General features: G+C 45.4%; 1 protein-coding gene across 6 annotated transcripts in view; it reads right to left on the bottom strand.

Annotated features, from left to right (window-relative positions):
- Window positions 1-21,213, bottom strand: part of MAD1L1 (mitotic arrest deficient 1 like 1) — a 347,684-nt gene that overhangs the window by 69,340 nt on the left and 257,131 nt on the right. For all 6 annotated transcript variants that reach the window (XM_059484718.1, XM_059484720.1, XM_059484719.1 and 3 more), the window contains one exon: window positions 20,679-20,869. In XM_059484718.1, coding sequence (XP_059340701.1) covers window positions 20,679-20,869 — 191 coding nt within the window. The remainder of the gene's footprint in view (window positions 1-20,678; window positions 20,870-21,213) is intronic.

The following is a 21,213-nucleotide window of genomic DNA, read 5'->3' as shown; positions in this document are numbered from 1 at the left end:
TGAGCTGAGATGTGGTGAGACTGCATATGACACCATTGGTTTGGGGGGCATTGAGCTGACCTTGGCTGCTCTGCCTCTCAGGAGCACTCAAACACTTCATCTTCACTGCAGGCTGTCTTGGGAGAGCTTCACTCGCTTTAGTTACAGAAAATATAAAAACACAGCTGTTTAGCAGTTAAGGAGAAACCTGAGAAAGCACAGAATAATGAAGATATTTACTCTTTTCTTGCAAGATGCTAGGGAAATGATACCCAGAGGAACAGAATGGCAATTTTAAAGAGATATAAAAACCCTCTTTTCTCAAGTCCTGCATTGACCTCTGCAGCTCACTGTCACAAGCTCTCTCGCAGATCAAGAGTTCAGAAAGTCCAAAACTGAATTAGATACATTCAGAGCAAAAGTGGTGAAACACATTTACCAAAGCTTATGAAAAACATCTTTTATAAAGACACCACAGTAGTTTCTTGGGCAGGTTTGCACCACTATGTGTTTTGAAACCTGAAAACAAGGGGAAGAAGAGGCTCTTCCTCTGAAAACAAACCATCTCTCTCCGTTTGAACAAAGGTGAAAACCTCCCTCTCCCTTCCAAGCCATAAAAATTAACACTTCACTAGGAACTTGCACAGCAGAACTGCAACACCTGGACAAGCTGGCAGAGCCATTACTGTTCCCAAGTCACAGATGGGGAATGGGACAGAGTGAGGTGCTCAGTGGCAGTGCTGGATTACACTCAGGGAATCCCTGGATTTTTTGGCTGTGTGCTCATCCAAAAGCTGCTGTATCTGCTGACCAAACAAGCTCAGACAACCTCAGTGGGGAAGAAGAGGCTCTTCCTCAGCTGTTCCCAGCCCTTCACCCATCCCAGATCCTCACTGCAGAGGAGAACTCCCCAGGGAGCTGCTGCTTCATCAGCACCAGAGCTGGGTATGGATGGGATAACTACAGACACTGTGGATGGGATAACTTCCCAAACCCCATTCTCTCAGCTCCCTGCAGGGTGATTTCCATGCAGATCTTCCTTTGTGGCTCCGGAGGAGCAGCAAAGCTCTCATTCAATTTGGCCAGGAGGCTCCAGCAATGCCCTCTCTCATTTTCCATGGCACGTTGCACACCCAGGTGGATCACTGAGGCTGAACCTGGCTCCTGTGCAGAGCAGGAGGGGAGGAAAACCTGCCCTTCATGGTTTCCTCTTTGGTGTCAAGCCAAGCCTGTGGCCAGCCACCAGCTCCATCCACAATCCAACCCTTGCTTCCCTCCAGATGACCAGATTTGCTCTCCAAATGTTCCTCTGGCAGACACATGTCCTGCCCCTGAGCTGTGCATTCCAATGTCTGCACATACTCACTTAAGATTAAAAAAAAAAAAAAAGATAAAAGAAATTAGAAATTACTTTAAAACCTGTAACGGCTTGAGGAGTCTCTAGAGTGAAAGGGAGGAGGGAAGGGGGAACCTGGGTTAATAAAAGCTGTTAATTAGAGTCAAATTTGCTGCTTAATGTGTCAAGAACTAGTGAGTTACGAGTTAATCAACTGTCTCAGTTCCTTGTGAGAGCAATAAAGCTGAAGCCTGAAAATGGAAGGACAAGGTCAGAGCCTTCAAAGGAGATGTCTTTAAAATCACTCAGTCCTAAGGTCCAAGCTGTGAGACACCAGGACTCACCCTATCCTGAACATCCTGTTCTATCACTAACCATCAGCATTCCAAGCCTTCCACAGTGCAGTCATCCTTGATTTTTACCTTTTTGTCTCCTTTACTTGGGACTTTATCACATGGGACAAAAGGCACAGAAAAGATTGGTAACTCTTCAAACCCTTCATTTATTTTTTTTTTTTTTGTTTCTGCTGTTTCCTTTGAATGGATACTGCAAAAGCCCAAAGCAAAAGGCAGAAGAAGAAAACATGGAGGAGTTGTAGAATATCCATCAAACCCTGAGTTCAGAATCCAGTGTTCCTTGTGCAAGACCTATCAACATCTCCCTCACCATGCAGTCAAAGGAGTTGGCACAGCAGGAACTGCCTTAGAGAATAAATTAATAAAAACATCAGAGAGGAAAGAGTGAATAAAGCTTGTCAAGAAATGAAGGCTTTGGAGATGGAGCATTTCCCACATTTTAATGCATCTGGGAGACAGAAGGCAAATGATGGGTGATTTACTTTTGCCATTGAACTATGGAAAGATTTAATCTCTTTTTACTCCAATTTACTCTTTGCAAGTCTAGCCTAGATGGAGTTCATCCTTCTTCCTGCAACACGCCAGCCATCCCTGCTGCACCACTGTCACTGCTGAGAGGAGAAAATCTGCAGTGACTGTGGGACCTCTGCCATCACCCAAGAGCTTTCCCACTGCGGGAGGGTGCAGAGGGAGCTAGAAGATAAATATTTATAGCAGAGGATTCCACCAGACTTCCAAACTTCTGCTACAACAGAAGGCATGAAAAACTTCTATTTTTTTTTTTTTTTATTGAGACACTCAGTTATGCACCTCCCAGACAGGCACACACCCAGCTCTAACCAAGCTGTTAATTCATGAATATCATCCATCACTGGGCATTGCTCAGTGTGGGCACCACAGTGGATCTCAATTTTCTGCTCTTGCATCTCCCTCTCTCTTCTCTTCCCTGCACAGCTGCCTCTGGAAGTTTTCAAAGAAAAATGCTTTTCCTGAGAGGTTTCTTCTCCTGCCTTACAACCTCTGCTTAGTTTAGGGGGCAAATCTAACTGCTATCTAACTGTTGTGGAGACAACATGATTCCCAAAGGTTGGGACTTGGCAGAAAGGGAGAAGAGCAGATGTTCATAGATTTCATTGCAAAATGTAATTACCCATGGCTTTGGGCACTACATACAACATATTCCAGGAAATGTAAAGCAACAGGAAGTGCCCTCTGTGTCCTTGTGGGCATCTTGGGTGCTCCTCATGATCTTACCTGTATTTTCCATACTATTCAGCAACATTTCAGCACAGCAAGAAGCATCCTTCTGAAATGTGGGGAGCACGGAGGATTACTTCACATACAGCCAAATAATATTTTTAGCACTAATTTTCTTGTTCTCTACAACTTCCAGGTCCTGAGGGAAAGCAGAGCCCAAAGCTAGCACTGGATGAAAAGATTAGCTGCTTCTGCATTAAGATGCTCATAATGATTCAGCAACTTCAAGCCTTCTTTCCACCAACAAGGAGTCTTTGTGCTTCTTCTATAATCTGATAGCTCTAAGTGACAAATAAAAGAATTTGACAGAAGTCATTACCACCTACAAAGCTGTTGTACAATTGTGAGTACAAATGGGTCAATTGTTCCCCAGACTTGCAGCTTTATTCAGCTGGGGGAATAATCCCATCCTCCTTTCCAAAAAGAAATGTACAGTTCTGCCTTCCCTAACAAGCAATTCACCTGGAGCATCAGCAGCAGAGCACAGGCAGTGTCTCACACAGCTCTAGGGGTGGTGGTTGCTTCCCAAAGAGCAGGTGAAGTGCACTGAGGACTCTGCCATGGTGAGAGTGACCAGCTATCTCCCATCTGACACCCTTTCAGGCTCCTTTAAAAGGAGGCACAATAAACTCCAGGAGCAATCAATCCTCTGCTTTTGTTGGAAACTGTTGCTGCACCGAGCAAAATAATCTACAGAAAATCTCAGCAAACAACTCAGGGTCTGAAATTCTTCTAACAATTAGTAGAGAGCCTTTATGCACCTCCTTCCACAGCTGCCTAGTGCAGAGGGAAGTGGAGAGGGTCACAACCTTAATTCTGGACACAAATTGGCTGCTGGTTCTTCACTGCTGAAATGGGGAGAGGAGGTTACAGTCACAGAGTAATGAGGGAGATTACACTGCAATCAGGGAACAGAGATGGGAGCTGGAGAGATGTGCTGAAGGCAGGGAAAGCATCCCCTAAATTAAACCCCTATTGTTCACCTCATCTCTGCCTTGGTGGATAACCCACACAACTCTGAGCTCCTGCCAGGAGCCTGTGTGAATAATTCCAGAGCATTTCCTACCTGTTGCTAACATAACTGTCTATGAGCACACCAGCTTTACACATCTTTGAGCCATATATATCTGGGAAGGTAAATTTTCTGTAATCCCTGGGAATATCCTCTCCTTTTCCCTTTTCCCAGTAAAACATATACTGTTGTTTTTCAGGATGAAGGGGTGCAAGTTGCACTGCAGAAAAATCATGAGTGCACTACATGACTCCTCAGCACCCTGTGCATCATTAGGGTGAGGTTATTAACAGGATTAGTTAATAATCCTGGGGGGTTGAGGGTAAGAAGCTCTCATCCCTCTGGAGGATGATATGTGAAACAAGGAAGGCAAATGCAAATTTGCAGAGGAACCATGCTTCATTCAAGAGGTGAATTAGTGTTTCCTTCCCCTGAGACACTCTGGAGATCCTCACACCTCAAGATAACCCCATGGTAGCAAAACCCTTTCCTGAAGACAAAGAACAAGAATTCCACAAAGATGGCAAGACTAGAATCATCAGTGGGCATCTGACTCAAATTCCATATTGGCACCTGCTCTACAAAAATATGAGCACAGACACAGCAACAACTGTAGCTCTCAACATTTTGGGAAATAAAATCTGGGAAATACTGCATAGGAACTGATGCAATGTGCTTTGAGATGTTCCTTCAGAAGCCTTGGTGTAAGACTGTGATGGCATCCTATATCCAGTGTGAGGCTAAATATAGCCATGCCCACCGAGAGCAGCTTCCAGCCCTATCTTTGAAACTGCTATGGATATCAGCTCTTCCTTCATCTCATTAACACTGCTGTAAAGTGCCTGGCACAAATCTACATCAAATGAATATAATTACAGGGGAAAATACATTGCATTAACTTGTATGTCTGGCCTTCCCTTGCTTTTTCTGTCTCACTGCTGTACACAATTTTGTTTCTATTTTTCTTCACAATTCATCTTCTTTGTCTTTCTTTTCTTTCAGCTTTTCACCTACTCCTTATTTCAAGCCCAAAGTTGATTGCTTTCCTTTGTCTTTTTAAGTTTGATTGATTTATCCTGCACTTACGTAAATTATTTTATACAAGGCATATAAACTGTAGAGCTCCCTGCAGAACAACACAAGCACTGCTACCCATGTAGGTAAGGAGGAAAAAAAAAGTAAAGTTAACAAAATGCTAAATTAAGTAAGAATCTCTTACATCACACTTTAAAGCCTGCCAAATCTGACTCTTCAGATGTACTGCAACAGCAATTTTCTAAGACACAGGTCCTTTGCAGGTAACATCTTTAGTGTCAGACAGAAAAAGAAATAGAGGTTCTTCCAGCTGCTCCAGCAGGGTCTAGGAATGATGTAACCTTCCAAACAACCAGGCTGCAAGCTGCCAGGAGGTCACTACTGCATGGCCCCAAAACAATGCCATTCCCCTGGCCTGCTATAAAAAAGAAAGGGAAGGAAGATGAGGGGAGGTGTTTACTTTTCATATCTCATCTAAAACACCTGCAGGACTTGAGGCGAGTGAGCTCTGCTGAAATTCATTGTATTGCTCCATCCATCCTCGCTTAATTCATCTCATGAAATTCTTAAATGGTACCCAGGCTACAGGCTGGCTCTCTACAGAGATGGGAATTACATCCCTAATTACAAGATATGGTACTGCCCTAATAATAAGTACTGTGCTCAAGAAGTCCCCACCCAGGGGAATGAGCCTTGACCTCTTTTAACAAAGACTGCAAAACAGTTGATAAGAACATTAAAGCAAGTCCCTGCTCCAGAAACCAGGCACTCCTTCCTGCAAGTGCTCCAGGGCTGGCTGCAGAAATCAGCTTTGAGCACTTCTCTCCAGTCTGAGCTGTGATGGTTGTCTGTCCCCCAGCTCAAATACAGCCTTGGGAATAAACATGCAGAGGTGCAGAAGAGGACCTGGAAATGTAGAGTTTTGCCTCCACAGCATTCACTAGTTTTGCCCCACAATCCCCAAACAGTACCAGGACAAGCTCAGCTCGACAGGTCCATTCCAGGCACTGCTGGAGAAATTATTCTTGACTTTTCATGCATTTTCAGGATGAACCCCCACAACCCCTGGAGATGATGAGCTCCTCTACAAAACGCCCAAAAGAACTGGGCCTTGCTACCCTATCATTATTGCTCCCTGCATTTCTTTACAAACATCACCTCTTGCCCTAAGAGCTCTCCCACCTCACACTGCAGCAATCTCAAACTGGGGCCAGGTTTACCTCTCCAGCACAGATTTGTAGCATTTAACAGCAAACCTTCTAAATTACCACAGTGCATGACCGTAAAACTTGCTCAACTGGAAATGTTCACTTATTTCTAACCTTGCCTCCAGTTGTCTTCTTTCTTTTGCCCCTGAAGCCATCTCAAACAGTATTCTCCTGGAACCTCTCTGTGCAGCCTGCCTAGCACAAACCTAAACCATAAGTCAAAATGATTTAAATTATATGGAAATATATATCTCTCCTTCAACACCAAACTGGGAATGTGGCTCCTAATGGGGACATCACTACACATTACTCATAAGGCCAAGACATGTGGCATTTCCCAGGGAACATGCACGTTCTCCTTTTTATGCTGGATGACTTATAAGGAGCCATCAGTCTTTCCCTTTTGGGGCTGTGCCTTCCATATGCACAATTTGAGTCCTTAAAGTGAACCCCTCAATGTAGATTCCACCTGCCTCAGAGAATAATAAAAAAAAAAATACACAAACCAAAAAAAAAAAAAAAAAAAAAAAAAAAAAAAAAAAGTCTTGGAAATATATAGCAACAAGAAACTGGCAGGACAAACTCACACTCCCACTGTGCCAAATTGCAAGTTTAGTAATTCTGTTTTCTTCCCGCTGAGTGGAAGGTGTCATTAGCTGCTGTATTTAGAGCCACAGAAAAGGTTCTTGGAGCAGTCCCCAGCCTTCCTCTGAAGCAGGTGGCTGCTGACCACAGGAGCTCTGTGCAGCTGGGGACCTTCACCTTCATCTGCCTGCAGTCACCACGGCCATTTGAATGGAGAGGAGATAAACAGGGCAAGTGGCAGTGCATGGAGAGAAACCCTCAGGCCATGCTGTCCTCCTCCTCAGGGCTGGAATTCATCCCTGCACCACCAGCAGGGCCACTTTAAAGCCCCTGCTCTGCATAAAACACTCTGGAGTGCTTTTAACTCAAGAATAGCTTTCCTTCTGGGAGAGGATTTCTCCTCTAGGCTGGTCTCTGTGGAGCACCCATTGAACCAAATCCTCATTTCTAAAGATTACTACAACAATTCAAAGAATCATCCTCTTACTGTGAGAGCCTTGGAAAGGGAGTGCAAAGGCTTTGAAAATGCCCTGCAACCATGCAATGTGCACCTGGGTTGGAGCCCTGTTTGCTGGCAACACTCCCACAGGCTTTTGAGAATGTCAGCCCATCAGACCAGGAGGAAAAATGTCCCATCCACTGCTGGAGGTTTTGCTGTGTGATGGAGGAGGAATGGCAGAGTGTGGATGGGATGGCTCAATGGGATTGCAGATAAATAAATATACAATATTTAAGATTAATAAATATACAAAAATACAAGCGTAGGGGGTCTTCGTGATGCCTGCAAGGAGGAGGGAAGGGAATTGTGAGGAATTGCCCCCTTGGTGTGGGGCTGGGAGCACCCTGTGGTTTCCAGAACTGTTTGGGATCCTGCAAGTGAAGACCACCTGCGCTGACAGAGAATTGGGAGAATCTGTGCAAACATTCATTATTTATAAGATAGCTGTCCAGAGGCAAATTGCCTGGAATCCATTAAAGGGAGAAATCCCAGCTCCCTCTGGCAGTTGCCTGGCACAGGCCTTTTCCACTGGCAGAAAAGGGAGGGGAGAAAAAATCACTTTCATTTCTAATTAATCTTCTGGTATATAATACTTTTAATTAGGAGGGGAAAAAAAAATCCTGTGTGCTCTTGGAGAGAGGAAGGAAGGAGACAAAAGCAAAGCAGAAAGCTCTGGCATCTTGGCTGTAGTTAAGACTTTGTCTTCTTTAAACTGAGTTGCAGGTGAGCCCCAGCTCCTTTTCTCCTCATGATGTGACCCCAAAGCTTCAGGGGATGCTCTGGAGATGAGGAGTGGGACCCTGAGTGTACAGAGTTGGGATCTACCCCAGCAAAGAAAGTCCAGGTGAAAGAGAAGCGCTGGAAAAATGCCTTGGACAGAAATGAAGCAGGCTCTGTTGGACACAGCATGGACAAGAACGGAGAAAGGCCCAGGGAGAAAGAAATACAAAAAGCATACATTATCTCTTCAAATTAATAACCCCCAAAAAACACTCCTTCCCTAACCCCAAATTTCCCATCCCTTCTTTTCCTAATGTCTCTCTTCCCTGCATTCATCATTAATGCCACTGGGGGTACAGATTTGCACTTCAGTTTCTGAAAAATTAATTCAATGATTAAAATTTCAGTCTCTGAGTAATGAAAGCAGCTCAGGCAAGCTGGAGATGCCCCTTTGCAGTCTGAAGGCCTTTGGTGTGCTGCCCACTTACCCCCTGCATGAGAAGCCTCTGTAGACCTGGCTCAAGGGGGAAAATATGGTAGGAAAATGTGGCTTTAAGGTGATTAAGTTCTGGTTTTGTGGAGAAGCCATTTCAGTTTAACACCCTAAAAATTCTGTATTCACTGCAGAGAGTGAATGCCAGGTTCTTCCAAAGCTCAAGTCCTCATGGCTTTCCACATGACCCCTTGGGTAAGGGAAAATCTCCAAAGAATGTAAATATTAATCAGGGCTGTACATCTATCACTCACTGACAGGCTGATTGCAGGCTCACAGACTTTTGGTGTGGCTAATGAAATTTTCTGTGACACTGTGCTTAAAATGAAAGAATAGCAGAGAAAGGTTCTCGGAGAAAGACATCATCTCAAGACACAAAAAATATCTCTTTTCTCATCTGTTCCCAGGCTATCAGCAGGAAGGGCAAGACTCAAGGAATCTGTTAAGTGGTGAGGGAAGGGCAGGTGACACAGCACCCACCCCTGGATGGCAATTTCACCTCATTCCAGAAAAACAGAGACTCCCACAGCAAATTCAGTATCAGCTCAAGGAAGGTCCTTTGCCAGCCTCCAGCAGAGCCACCCTGCCCACCAGCTCCATGTCAAAGCAAAAAGTGGGCAAAAGACCTGCATAATTCTCCACCCTCGACTCCCAGCACTGTTATTTTTATTTATTTTAAAATAAATGTGAGAGGGATGTCAGAGCTCTGAGCAGCACAGGGAGCCAAGAAGCTCAGTACCATCTCCAGACTGAGATTGGAGAAGGACAGGGAAGGGCTGCATTTAAACCTATACATCCCAATTTCATTCCTAAGGTGCTAAAAAACAGCAAAACACAACAAATATACACAAAATCCCCCTTGCCTTCTCAATGGCATTTTGTTACAAGGCTTAGTTGGATTTTTACTCAGTGGAATAAGGACAGCTTAAAGTGAACAGAGTCCTTGGGGAGCAAAACCTTGGGAATTTGGTGGAATCTCAGGGCAGCACTGGCAGGACATGCCTCACCAGCCAAAGCAGCACTGCCTGTGCTGCCATCATGGGGAAAATAAATGGACAAAGAGAACCAGGAAGCTCTGCCAAAACCCTCCACAGGCAGGAAAATAGCAAAGCTGTGAAGCTGAGATCTGATTTTCTGTGAAGCAACAGGATTAGTGACAGCCCACATTGCACTTCACTGGGGTCAGGATAACTGAAGGAACACTGAGCGCTGACTCAAAGCCAGCTCCTGGATTCAGATGCTGTGTGGCTGCTCCTGACATATTTTATCAAAGTTTCTAAAATTCTACTGAATTGTGAATTTTGGGGGAAAACCAAATGTCTTTGGTAGCTCCAGAAGAACACATGCTGTGCATCTCACCTGCACAGTGCTAGCAGGAACAAAAAGCAACGCACAGAAACCTATTTTTCACCACATTTGCTGAAACTTTGCTGGGTGAACGTGCAGAGCATTGGCTGCTTGGAAAACTTGCTGCTTTTCTTCCTCAAGATGCAGCTTTGCAGAGATTTCCAAATACGTGGCCTTTTATGTGCTGCTCAACCTTTGAAGTTATTCTGAGCTGAGCCTTCAGCACTCAGCCCTGTGAGCACAGGGCAGACAGAGAGTCAGGACATGCAGGATGAGCTCCCTCCCAGGCTTTCATGTGCCAGCCTTCCCACCTCAAGTCAGGTTCATTCATCTTGCTCTTAAGAGTCCAGGTGGTTTACTGAACCTGCAGCTATTAAATTTTCCCTTTTGCAGAGGCTCCCGAGCAGGATCCATCCCAACCTGAGCACGAGAGTGTTGGGGGCACAGCCCCAGTGCTCAGTGCAGAGCAAAGAGGAAATGGAAATGCTGGAACAAGCACTTTGGCACAGCTTCTTGGCTGGGCTAAAGGTTTATTCCTGGGATGCTGCTTTCCTGCAGACTAAGGAAAATTAAATTTAGCACTTTGCAAATAAATAGGTTAGGGCTGAAAGGACACTATTTAGGAATTTACTGCACACAGCAGCCTCAGAGATTATAGATCCATCACCATCTATTACCTTGCTAGTTACTGCTTCCACTCTGTCTATCTTCCCTACTTACAGAGTGGTCCTTTCATCAGGTCTTTTTCTGTTCCAACTTGAAACTGTCATCACTCTAATGGAATTATATGAAGAAAAACAACTTTAGGCTGCAGTGACTGCCAAAAAAGCCAAGGACAACTCCTGTGCCTGCCCAGGACAAGGCGGTGAGATTGCTGCCTGACAGAGACACGCACAGATGTCTGACACTCTCCTGAGCAGCACACCAAGAGACAGCTGTTTACACACATGTCCAAAACCTCTGGGCCTCCCTGAAACTGTGCCTTTTCAACACCCCCACACACAGGAGGCTTCACAGGGACTGGCAAGCTGACAGCTGAAGGCAACCCTTGCTGCAGAGTCATCATCGCTACACGGCACGTGGCGTCACCAAAGGCACCGACACAATTACAAACCCCACCTTGTGCTGCTCTTCTCTCTCCACTTCAGAGAAAAATCATCTGCAGACAGTTGCCTCTCTGGGGTCAGAAGCATCCCAGAAATGCAAAGTGACAGCCAGCACATGAACACTCCCCAGAGCCTTCCATTAAAACAGACAAACCCTTCGCTTAAAGGTTTAAATTTATGACAGCTCCCCAGAACATGGCTGAGATAGATCTACTGCTATCAGCTACCTGCTTTAGCTGAAACAGATTAGGGACAAATTAACATTTTCAAGCCTGAGTTTGATATATTCCCTTCAAGATATAGGTAGACTGGTTTGTTTTCTTCTGGAAGCAAAAGATGCCATCAGAAGATAATCTTGGGAGTTACTAAAGCTGGAGGTCATCCTCAGCTCTCAAATTCCCTGCTTCCCCCATGATGTGATTTAGCTACAAATCCTTGTAAGACAGATTTGATATAAAATACTGTTTGAAACTTCTTCCTCAAAGGACATTCTCATGCAATTGGCAAAATAGAAAAAACATTAGATACAAAGGCCTTAAACAGTACTAAGTTACCTGCTCATAGCACTGACACTCACATGGGGCAGCAGGAATGGTTTTTGTGTGGAGCTACAATGATTCATGGACTTGCCTATTTGAAGCAAATGTGAGGAGAGGAGAGGTTTTTCTACCATCTCCATGAATGTGAATGAAGACAGTTGATACATTATCAAATCCTTAATATTATCCTTGATATTAAATTATTAGTGTAATATTAAATTATTAGAGCTGTATCCATGTGAAGGATTAACTCCTTAAGTATACAGCACATAAAGAGCTGAGCTGCAAGTGCTGTTGCTCTGTAGTGTCAGGTAGAAATCCACCAGAATCCCAGCAGCCAGCCCTTGCACAAAGCTCTCCAGGAGGATTTTCAGAGCACTGCTGCATTCTGTCACTGCCCCATGGACACAGCAATATTAATGGATTGACACCACTGATGGGACATGCTATGATCTGTGCATGGATCATCATGCTGAAGGCTCCCAATGCTGTGAAGTGCCTCAAACCCTCAGGAAATGCCACAGCTGGATGCCTGATGTGCTCCCAGCCCTCTCCAACAGTAACTGCCCCCAAACAGTGGTAGGATGCCTTGGAGCAAAGCAGAAGGTACACTCACAGAAGTTATTATTTTTGCTTTTCTACAAGTGGTTTTATAAAAAATAACCCCTCTGTTTAGGTGAGGGAAAACCCAAGCAGGGTACAGACTGGGATCCCATGAAGGAGAGCTGCCTACAAAGCTCTTATCTTAAGCTGGCATGCCAGTTTGAGAGAAAGCACATTAACTAGTTTATGCTGTGCCAACTTCATGGTTAAGAACCATGTAAGAATTGAGCTTTTAGACTGTGAAGTGTGGAAGAAATACAAGGATAACAGAGGAATTGCATGGCTGTGAGATGCTGGCTCCTGTCTCACTCCTGGTGGTGACCCTTTGGCTGCCAAAGGGGACCTGTGACCACAGCACTCCATTCTCTGCTTCTCATTAGTGCCTCATACCATCCTCCCCCTCACCTGCCAAATGTGGGGAGAAAGAGGCAACCACCTCATCACCCAAACTGAATTCAGGCTGAAATCTTTCACCTGAAATACTACATGAAGGCACAACACAAACATTTATATTCACAACAAATAGCGAAGACCTTTATATGAGCCCAGACACACCTTTCAGATGAAGGCAATAGATGTTCCAGGGCCACACCAGCATGGGAATCTTCTGGTGTGTTTCCATACTTGTGAACAATTCTTATACACACAAACACACGTCCCTCTCCCTCCCTGAAGGTTAGAAAATCTTCTGTCCCAGTCAAGCTATAACTCCCAAAAGAAGAGATAAGTCCTAATTATATTTGTATTTCAACAACGTGCTGCTTGCTGGAGACAGAAGAGAGGCAGTGAGTGCCACCACTCCACTGGTGCCTTTGTGCAGGCTGAGCTGTGCTGCCATGACCTGGGCACTCACACGCTGGTGGGTGCTCTGCTGGCTGTTACCAGCTGTTTCCTGGAAATAACTACTTTTCCTAGAGGTCTTCTCACAAACCTGTTCCTGGAACACACAGGGAAAAGGTGGAGGAGTGGTAAGCCATCTTGAAGTCCTTTGGCAATGCTCTCACTGCATGCCCTCTGCAGCACCAACCACCAGCTGGAGAGGTTTCAGGGTGTTCCTGTGGAATCACAAGTGGAGGAAAGGTCCACAGGGATTGCTGAAGTCCCTGACAGCATTTGTCACACAGGGATAACACAGAATATGATGCTGTGACAGTCCTGCTCTGGCTGAACAGAGCAGACCAACACCTGCACAGAGGCCCAGAAGGTGCCCAAGGCACAAGAGCTGACCTGTCCCTTCTCCTGTCCAAGGACAGCAAACAGAGACTGTGGAGCAGCCAGGGAAGCTGGCTGAGATGCAGGGTACCCAGAAACTCCAGGCTTTTCCCCCCTCAAGAGGATAAAAACCTCCAGCAGTTTCCACTCCTTTTCATGTGCAGCTTTGAACAGACCATATGCAAGTGACCAGGGGGCTGTGGCTCGCTGTCACGGCTCTGCAAGTTCTGCAAAATCACAAGAGAGCAGCCAGGGACAGTAACAAGCGTGCATCAAAAGCTGCTTTGCAAAACACCCATTTCATGTGTGCTGCAGTGAGGTTTGGTATTCCCCCATTGCCCAGGCTCCGAGGCACTGCCTTTTCCTTAAAGAATGCTGATCACACAACCCCTAAGTAGAACATCTTTTGAAAGTACCAGTGCCTCAAATAAATAAATAAATAAATAAATAAAATTGTTTGAAGGCATTTAATGCCAGCTGGAGGTGGTGGGCACCCACAGAAAAGAGCACACAAGCCCTCAACCCTCTCAGGATGTGCCCGAGGGACAATTTCCTGCATCCACTGCTGTGCAAGACAATTCCATCTGCCCTGGTTACATCTCCAACCCGTCCACACGCAGCTTCCCCACCACAGGACATTTTGAAAAGTTCCTCACACCCCTGTGAGTCCGGGAATTGCAATATCCTGCAACCACGTGAGAGGGACAGAGAAAAGCAGGAGGTTGGCTGACCTAGAGCGGAGCCGCGTGGCGATTTAGCAGCAGAGATGGGAATGGGAATCCAGGAGGGGTTTTGCTCATGTCCCCTCTGCTTGATCCCTTTTTTTAACACTGTCTTCATCTCACACTGCGTAAACACATCCCTGCCAGCCCACACAGTCCTTTGTAAGCTGTTCAAACACAGCAGCAGGCGGACACAGACATCCTCCCACAGGGACACGGGCACAGCCAGCAACAGGAACAGCCACAAGAACAACTCTTCCTTCAGCAAACTGCAACCACTGGTGCTGGGGACGTGCTGGGGGGCAGAGAACAGGGAGAGGGTTCATGGAGCAGGGAAGACAGCCAGGACCTGCTGTGTCCTGCCCCATGACACAAGGATGGAGTCACAGGCTCCTGTTTGGGGCACTGGCACAACCTGCCCCATGTCCACCCCATGTCCTTCCATTGCCACACTGTAAGGTTTTCTGTGTTGCTGTTCTGGTGGCCTGGAAAGGCCCAGGGATGGCCTTGAAGAGCCGACGCTTCAAAGGACGAGGAGAGACTTCTGATCTTGTCTCGGTCTTGGTGTTTATTAATTGTTTATCTAAAAGATTTTCTTTCAGCCCGACAGAGGTCTGCACAGCAAGTCAGCCATGGGCACACTGCGAGCCCCCGGGGCGGTCACTTATCTTTATACCCGAAGTTACGTGTACAATATTTATCATTTCTCCCCAATGCCTTCTACCCTTATTAACCGGTGCACTTTTAGTAATGACCAATCCCAAAGTGCCACCACCACCACAGAAGATGGAGGCCAAGAAGAAGAAGAAGAAGGACAGGACACGCCCCAATTCCTCCATCTTACTTCTTTAGACCCCCCTGTACCAAGATCCTAAACCCTGTGTTTTACACTTTAGCTAACTTATCCCTTCACCATTCACCCAGTGAATTCCTCCCAGTCCTCATACAGGTCTCATCTCCTGTGTAGGATCAAAATCCTGCCACCAGACACTTCTGGCAACATTCCAGGATTCCCGAGCCCCCCAAGGGTGGTCTCGGCCTCTCTGCACCTCCATCCTGAGGTGCTGAGATCCCACACCACACCAGCCTGGATGTTCCGGTTTAATTAAATTCTTATCAGTGATTAGTGCTCCTTGATAGTGCACATGACTCACCCCAGAAAGCACAGGCTGTCTCTGTTTCATTAAATAGGAGTTATTTCAATGAAGGGGATTTGGACGGAGATAAATTGCAAGCTTATTAAAAAATAGGTGTATTCCAGTAATTTTGTTACTTGTTATTGCAGAATCACAGAATCATTTCAGTTGGAAAAGACCTGTATGATCATGGAGTCCAACTGTAAATCTAATACTGCCAAGGCCACCAGAAGCCCAGGAGAGATGGTGAGGTCCCTCAGCTGGGATGGCTGATGCCTGTCACAGCCTGGATGAGGCCATCAGCAGTTCCAATAGTGATGGGGGCTGAAGAATTTGTGTGGATAACTCAAAAGCTGCCTTTTCCAGTGCCCTCCTGCTTTGCCAAAGGAAGTGCAGACAGAGAGGCAGAGCTGATGCCAGCACAAGGAGGGAGCTGTGGGCAGGGAAACCTGGGAATGCTGCAGTGGCACTGCTGTGTCCTTGGGGAATGAAGGAGCAAAGGGAAGGGAAAGTGCAAAAGCAACTTGGTGGTCAGCAGCTGATGGCTGCAAAACAAATGGAATTGCAGAGACAGATTCTCAGATGGCATCTGAGAGCCAACCTCATGTTTCCTGTCCAAAACCAGGCCTGCTTTTGTGACAGTTTTTGTATCTGCCTCACCAGGTAACACAGCAGTCACTCCAACAGAGAGGAAGCACCCAGGAGCAAGACAAACCTCTGACCTTTCAGAAAGCCTCACCCATCCCCTTGTCCTGCTAGTCAGGAAAGACTCTGTCACTGGAATAATGCTCCCAAATCACCAACATTAATTACCTCCATGCCTCGGTCTACCTTGGCAGATTCTCAGGCATGGCAGGGAGGGGAGCAAGTGGTGCCAAGACACTGAAATGGGTACTGTGCCACACTGGCAGGTAACAGGGATGGGCATTCCCAGCCCAAAGGTGCTTTGTGCTCCCCACCAACACCGTCCATTTATTCCCACAACAGTCCAGGGACCTTGGCAGGAGCATCATCCACCTTGTACAGGTGGAGAAGAGAGGCAGACAATGAATATTCCCTCTGCTCAGCTGGAAGAAGGTTCAGCCCAGCCTCTTCAGGCCTTTGCTCAGAAATTTTGCAGTCAAAAGGAAAATCTCCTGTTAGATTTTCCCAGTATACTCGAGATGACTGGCTTCATTAAAAACAAAGAAAGAAAAAGCCCTAATGTGCACTAGGGAATAGGCAGTTGCTCAGAGAAGCATATGCAGTAAGAGAGAAACAGTGTAAGGAAGAAAAAAAAAGCATGAAGAGCAATTTGAAGCCAGTAGCAAGAATTAAAGCTGGGTCCTAACACAAAACAGACTGCTACAATATATGAAAGAAAATTACGTGTGGGAAGGTTAAACACAGGATTTGATGCTGTAACACCACAGACTGCTCAGCAGCTACTTTTAGAGGCTGCTGATTAGTGCAGCCCAGGATGGGTGCTTGCTGACCCTTGCAGGAATCCCAGCAATCATCCAGCAGGAAGGCACCACGCTCACACAGCCATGGCCGGTGCCCCTGGAGCTGAGCTGAAATCAAGCCTCCAACAACCACACAAAACACAACGTGAAAATGAAATAACTTGCAATTAACAAGAATGAGGAGTTAAGAGAGGCCTACAGTCCCTAATCAATCTCTTGCTGCCTGGCCTGCTCCACCGATGAGCCCCATTGTTAGTTTTGATTGTGTGTGCAGGAGTGTGAAGCGGCGGCTGGAAGAATAGCTCTCCATCAAAACTGTGATTTCCTTCTCCTCTCAAGACTCATCAAGGGTGAAGAGGAGGAGAGGGGAGAAGATAGAGATACAAAAAGAAACAAACAGCTAGAACAGGCTTCCCCAAGACACTCTGCTAGGTTTGAGGAGGAATAACTGAAACTGCAGGTGTGCCAATAATGTGGACTCAAGAATCACAGCTCCCATCACTGCTGTCAGCTTCAGGATGAAACAAGAGCACTCAGGAGAATAAAAGTAATCCCTGCATTAACCATCCTGCTTATTCTGAGCTGTACATCATTCACCAGCGTGCCCTGGCCAGACTGGTACTCAGACTGTGCTGGAATCTCAGCAGACCAGAGTGTCTCTGCACATTTAACCACAGGAGTTATTATTCTCTTCCTAATCTCTGTAGTAAGGAGTTGCTTTTACACCTCCAAGTAGAGAGCTCTGCATGTCCCTACTTTGGATAAATGTACACATTTAATGTAAAACTAGATATTATTATTTGCCCACAAAGATAGTTTAACATTTTAGAAAATGTAGTGGCCTCCTGGTCTCAGTAGTTCCTTTAAGCCACAGGATCTATCAAATAAAAGGATTTCTACCCTTTTTCTTTCAAATTGATTGACTTCAAGTGCTTTGGCTGAGACCGTGTCCTTAGGCACACAAAAAGAAAAAAGCCTGCGATTTAATTTCTTTCCACTGTTTGTTCATTTGTACAAGTGTCTCCAAATCATCTCCTCTTCAAATTTGACCAGTCTTTCTGTTTACTGAAGGACTTTCTTTGTCTGAAACAATTGTCATTGCCTTTCTAAAGACCTCATTTCCTTACTCCCATTCAGGACCCAGCCAGAGACAAGGATAAACAGCACAATGTACTCCTGGCCAGGCAATGACAGCCTGATTTGCCACCTCCTCATTCCCAGCCAGATAAGCTGATGCAGAATTTCCCCAGCAATGTTTGTTTGCTTTAACAGACATCTTTAATGGCTTGTTACAAAGGGACTTGAGGCAGTTCCTGGATATCTGATGGGTGGGCTGGTCTAGACACACCAGTGAAGCATCACACACAAGTCTGTGCCACGGCTGGACACATCTAATGAAGCAGCAACAGGAATGGAATACAAAATTGTCAAGTGCCCCAGGAGCTACAGTGCATTACAGCCCACAAAAAAAAATCATCAGAATCTAAACTCCTGGTGAGGAATCTGTAACAGCCTTTCCACAGTGTTTAACTGAAACAATAAAAAGGAGCAAACAAACGGGAGGGAGCTGTGAAGCCTGAGATGTGCCTTTGTGCCCACGCACTCACAGAGGGGTTGAAAATCACTGGGACATCCTTCAAGCTGATGAGCTCATCTGTTGCACTGATAGGGATCACCAATAAATACTGGTATGGTTTCATTGGAATTCAGTGCTCATTTATAGATGCAGTCATTGACATTCCCAGCACAGCCCTGTGATTAACCCTTTCACTGGAGCTGTAATCCCAATTAATGCAAACTGGCTGGACACATCCAGCAGGTAGATAATAAGCTCCACTATAGCAACAGCACACCTTGGCCAGGAAAACCAACATCTTTCATCTTCATTTAGCTTTGAAGGGGTTACATTACAGGAACTCCTATTGCATCCCTCACTTAAAATTAAATGCCACCAGCAGTGCTACTGAAATATGCTTTTAAAGTTTACAGCCGAACTACAGAAGCTTGTAAAGTGCCAAGGGACTTCTCTGGTTTAATTATATAGACCCTGTTCCATAAACTGCTTGAATAGAATAAATACAAATAGCTTCCATACTTTGTGACCTCTCTGGGTTAATGAAATGCACACAAACACCCACAGTCTGCTATGGCTCAGAAATTCCACAGCATAAACACACAGCCCTGCTGGAAGCTATAGTCAGGATTCAAGCCTTCATACATACAAGAGAACCAGCTGTCTGGACTCAGCAAGGAAATAATTTGTTGTTTATATTCTACTACTATTCAAAGCTGCAGCCAGTGGGAATTGTCTGCAATTTACTTAACAGGGAGAAAAAGTCTGGAGTTTTTAAATTCATGTCGAAGTTAGCAAATCTGCTCTTCTTGTCCGGAGAGGTGGTGAGGTAAGAGAGCCTGAGGAATTCCAAGAATCAATAAATGACCCACCCTTGGCTCTAAGAAATGTGAGATCTTCTTTACCTGTTGACACTCACCTCCATCCTTCGGAAGTACTTCGGAATAAATACTCAAATGAAGAAGAGAAAGCAAGAAGAATGTGTAGAGAGAGAAATCTGTACTTTAGTATCCCCTGTCCTGCATATAAATAGTTTATATTGCCATTTCACCAAGGAGAGTTTCCTTCTACCAGTGGCAAGCCCCTGAGCTGCCAGCCAGTTCTTGTTCATGTGGCCAGCATACAATTTTCTCACATTTTCTCAACTTTCTCCAAGCATGCCATCACTCTTGTGGTGCAGAAAAAACTGCAACTTGTACTGTCTGGCCATGGCATCCAACAGACATCTCCAGGAGTCTGCTGAAGTTTCATCCATGGGATATTTAACACTACAAGTGTGAGCACAGGTCTCTGGAGGTGTTAGAGCAGCACTGCACCATCTCAACAGAGATCTGTTTTCAGGATTCAATGGCAGCACCTTAAAATCAACAGAGTTATTCTCTTCCCTGGGCACTGAGCTGCTTTTGTCGCTGCTATGTGCCTCAGGTAATCCAGAACTCTCCTAAGGCCAAGCAATATGACTGTTTTGGGGGATATTCTCCTAGTTTTACTAAAGATCCTAGGTGCTGTCTTGTACACATCCTCACTTGCTCTATTTGTTGGGTTTTATTTGTTATATATTTTTTCCCCTGAGGCACTAAAGTTGCAGAATAGGAAAACATTTGTCCTATTATATAGAGAAGCAATCTAGCAATCATCCACATGTGGCACACAGCTGTAGGTCTGCAGAAACAGAACTTCCCCACTTATTGCTTGTGGAGTTCCCTCCTTTACTGAACACCCTTCTTGAAGGAGATTTGCTCTCAGGAGAATCAGTGGGAGGCAGATATGATTTTAAGTGCTGTTGTGTTTGCCATGGAGAAGAAGAAAGTTCTCCCACTGACCTGTAAACTTGGGCTGTTGGCACTTGAACCAACCTAAAGACAGGACTTAACATCTTGGTGACTAATAACATCACACCTCAGCTCTCTAATGCATCAGCTCAGGAGGTAACAGAGGAAGAACACAGCCCCTGTATCAAGGCACAAGCTCCCAGCCCACCCAGCCACAGCAGTAAAGCAGCCGACACACAGAAGACAGACTGTTATTGCTACTCATCACATAAATGGCACTTCACACACACCAGCATGAGTTGCTGCTCAAAAGGGATTCCAATTTACATAAAGACAAGATGATGGCACGCAGACAAGCTACAGGATGGTAAAAAAACATAGGGACATATATCTCATAGTGAAGTAATGATGAGCCTTGATGGTTACATAAGGTTTTATTACTGCGGCATGTAACTGATAATATAAAAAGGTGAAGTGCCAGGCCAGATGCCTGAGGTATTATGCACAGAGAGTCTCTTCTCTTTACTCCAGACTTTGATATATAAGTGAGAGACCAGATGTCAAACCTCCTACTTTTTAACAGAAGAAAGGATCTTTACTTCCCTCACGAGCAACACTCTGCCAGGTAACAGGGGGCAGTGATTTTCCAGTCTAACCACTGAGAAAGAGCAAATACACCCTGGCACGTTGAAAAAAACCATGAACCCAAAGAAGCAGGAGCAGGCAGGGGTGCACAGACCTACCTTGAAGAGCAGGCAGTCCCCCTGGTGCTCAGCATAGATGGAGCTGAGCCTGTACTGGTTCTCGGTGGTGATGTCGATCTGGTAGCCCGTGAGTGTGTAGCACACCTTGCGGAACTCCTGGATCTTGGTCTGGAAAACTTCTTTCAGGCGCTGGTTTTTCAGTTCTGCACTTTCCACTTGCTTCTTCAGCTCTGGTTAAGGGAAGAAAATGGGTATTTTCTTATATGTCACCAGCACGGAGCCCTTGTGCTGTACTTGCAGTGCTAGCCAAACTGAGTGAATTGAAAAGGTTAATTAAAAAGTGAATTAAGCAGGCAAGAAACAAGCAAGCTGGATGCCTCTCCTCCTGGTCCCAGCAGACTAAAAGATAGTAAACTGGGGAGTAAGGAAAACAGACATGTCTTGGTGGGATGGATTTTTCCTTTGCTCAGCCAGTTTTTTAACAACACACTACAAAAATTCAAAGCTATAGCTTCCATTTCCCCACATGCACACGGCTTGTTTTCTACACAGAACCCAAGAGAAGGGTGCTCCT

Source organism: Ammospiza nelsoni, chromosome 17 (assembly GCF_027579445.1).
Source record: "Ammospiza nelsoni isolate bAmmNel1 chromosome 17, bAmmNel1.pri, whole genome shotgun sequence".
Taxonomy (NCBI): Eukaryota; Metazoa; Chordata; class Aves; order Passeriformes; family Passerellidae; genus Ammospiza; species Ammospiza nelsoni.
The sequence above is the reverse complement of the archived record's forward strand: the minus strand, read 5'-3'. Positions and strand labels throughout refer to the sequence as shown.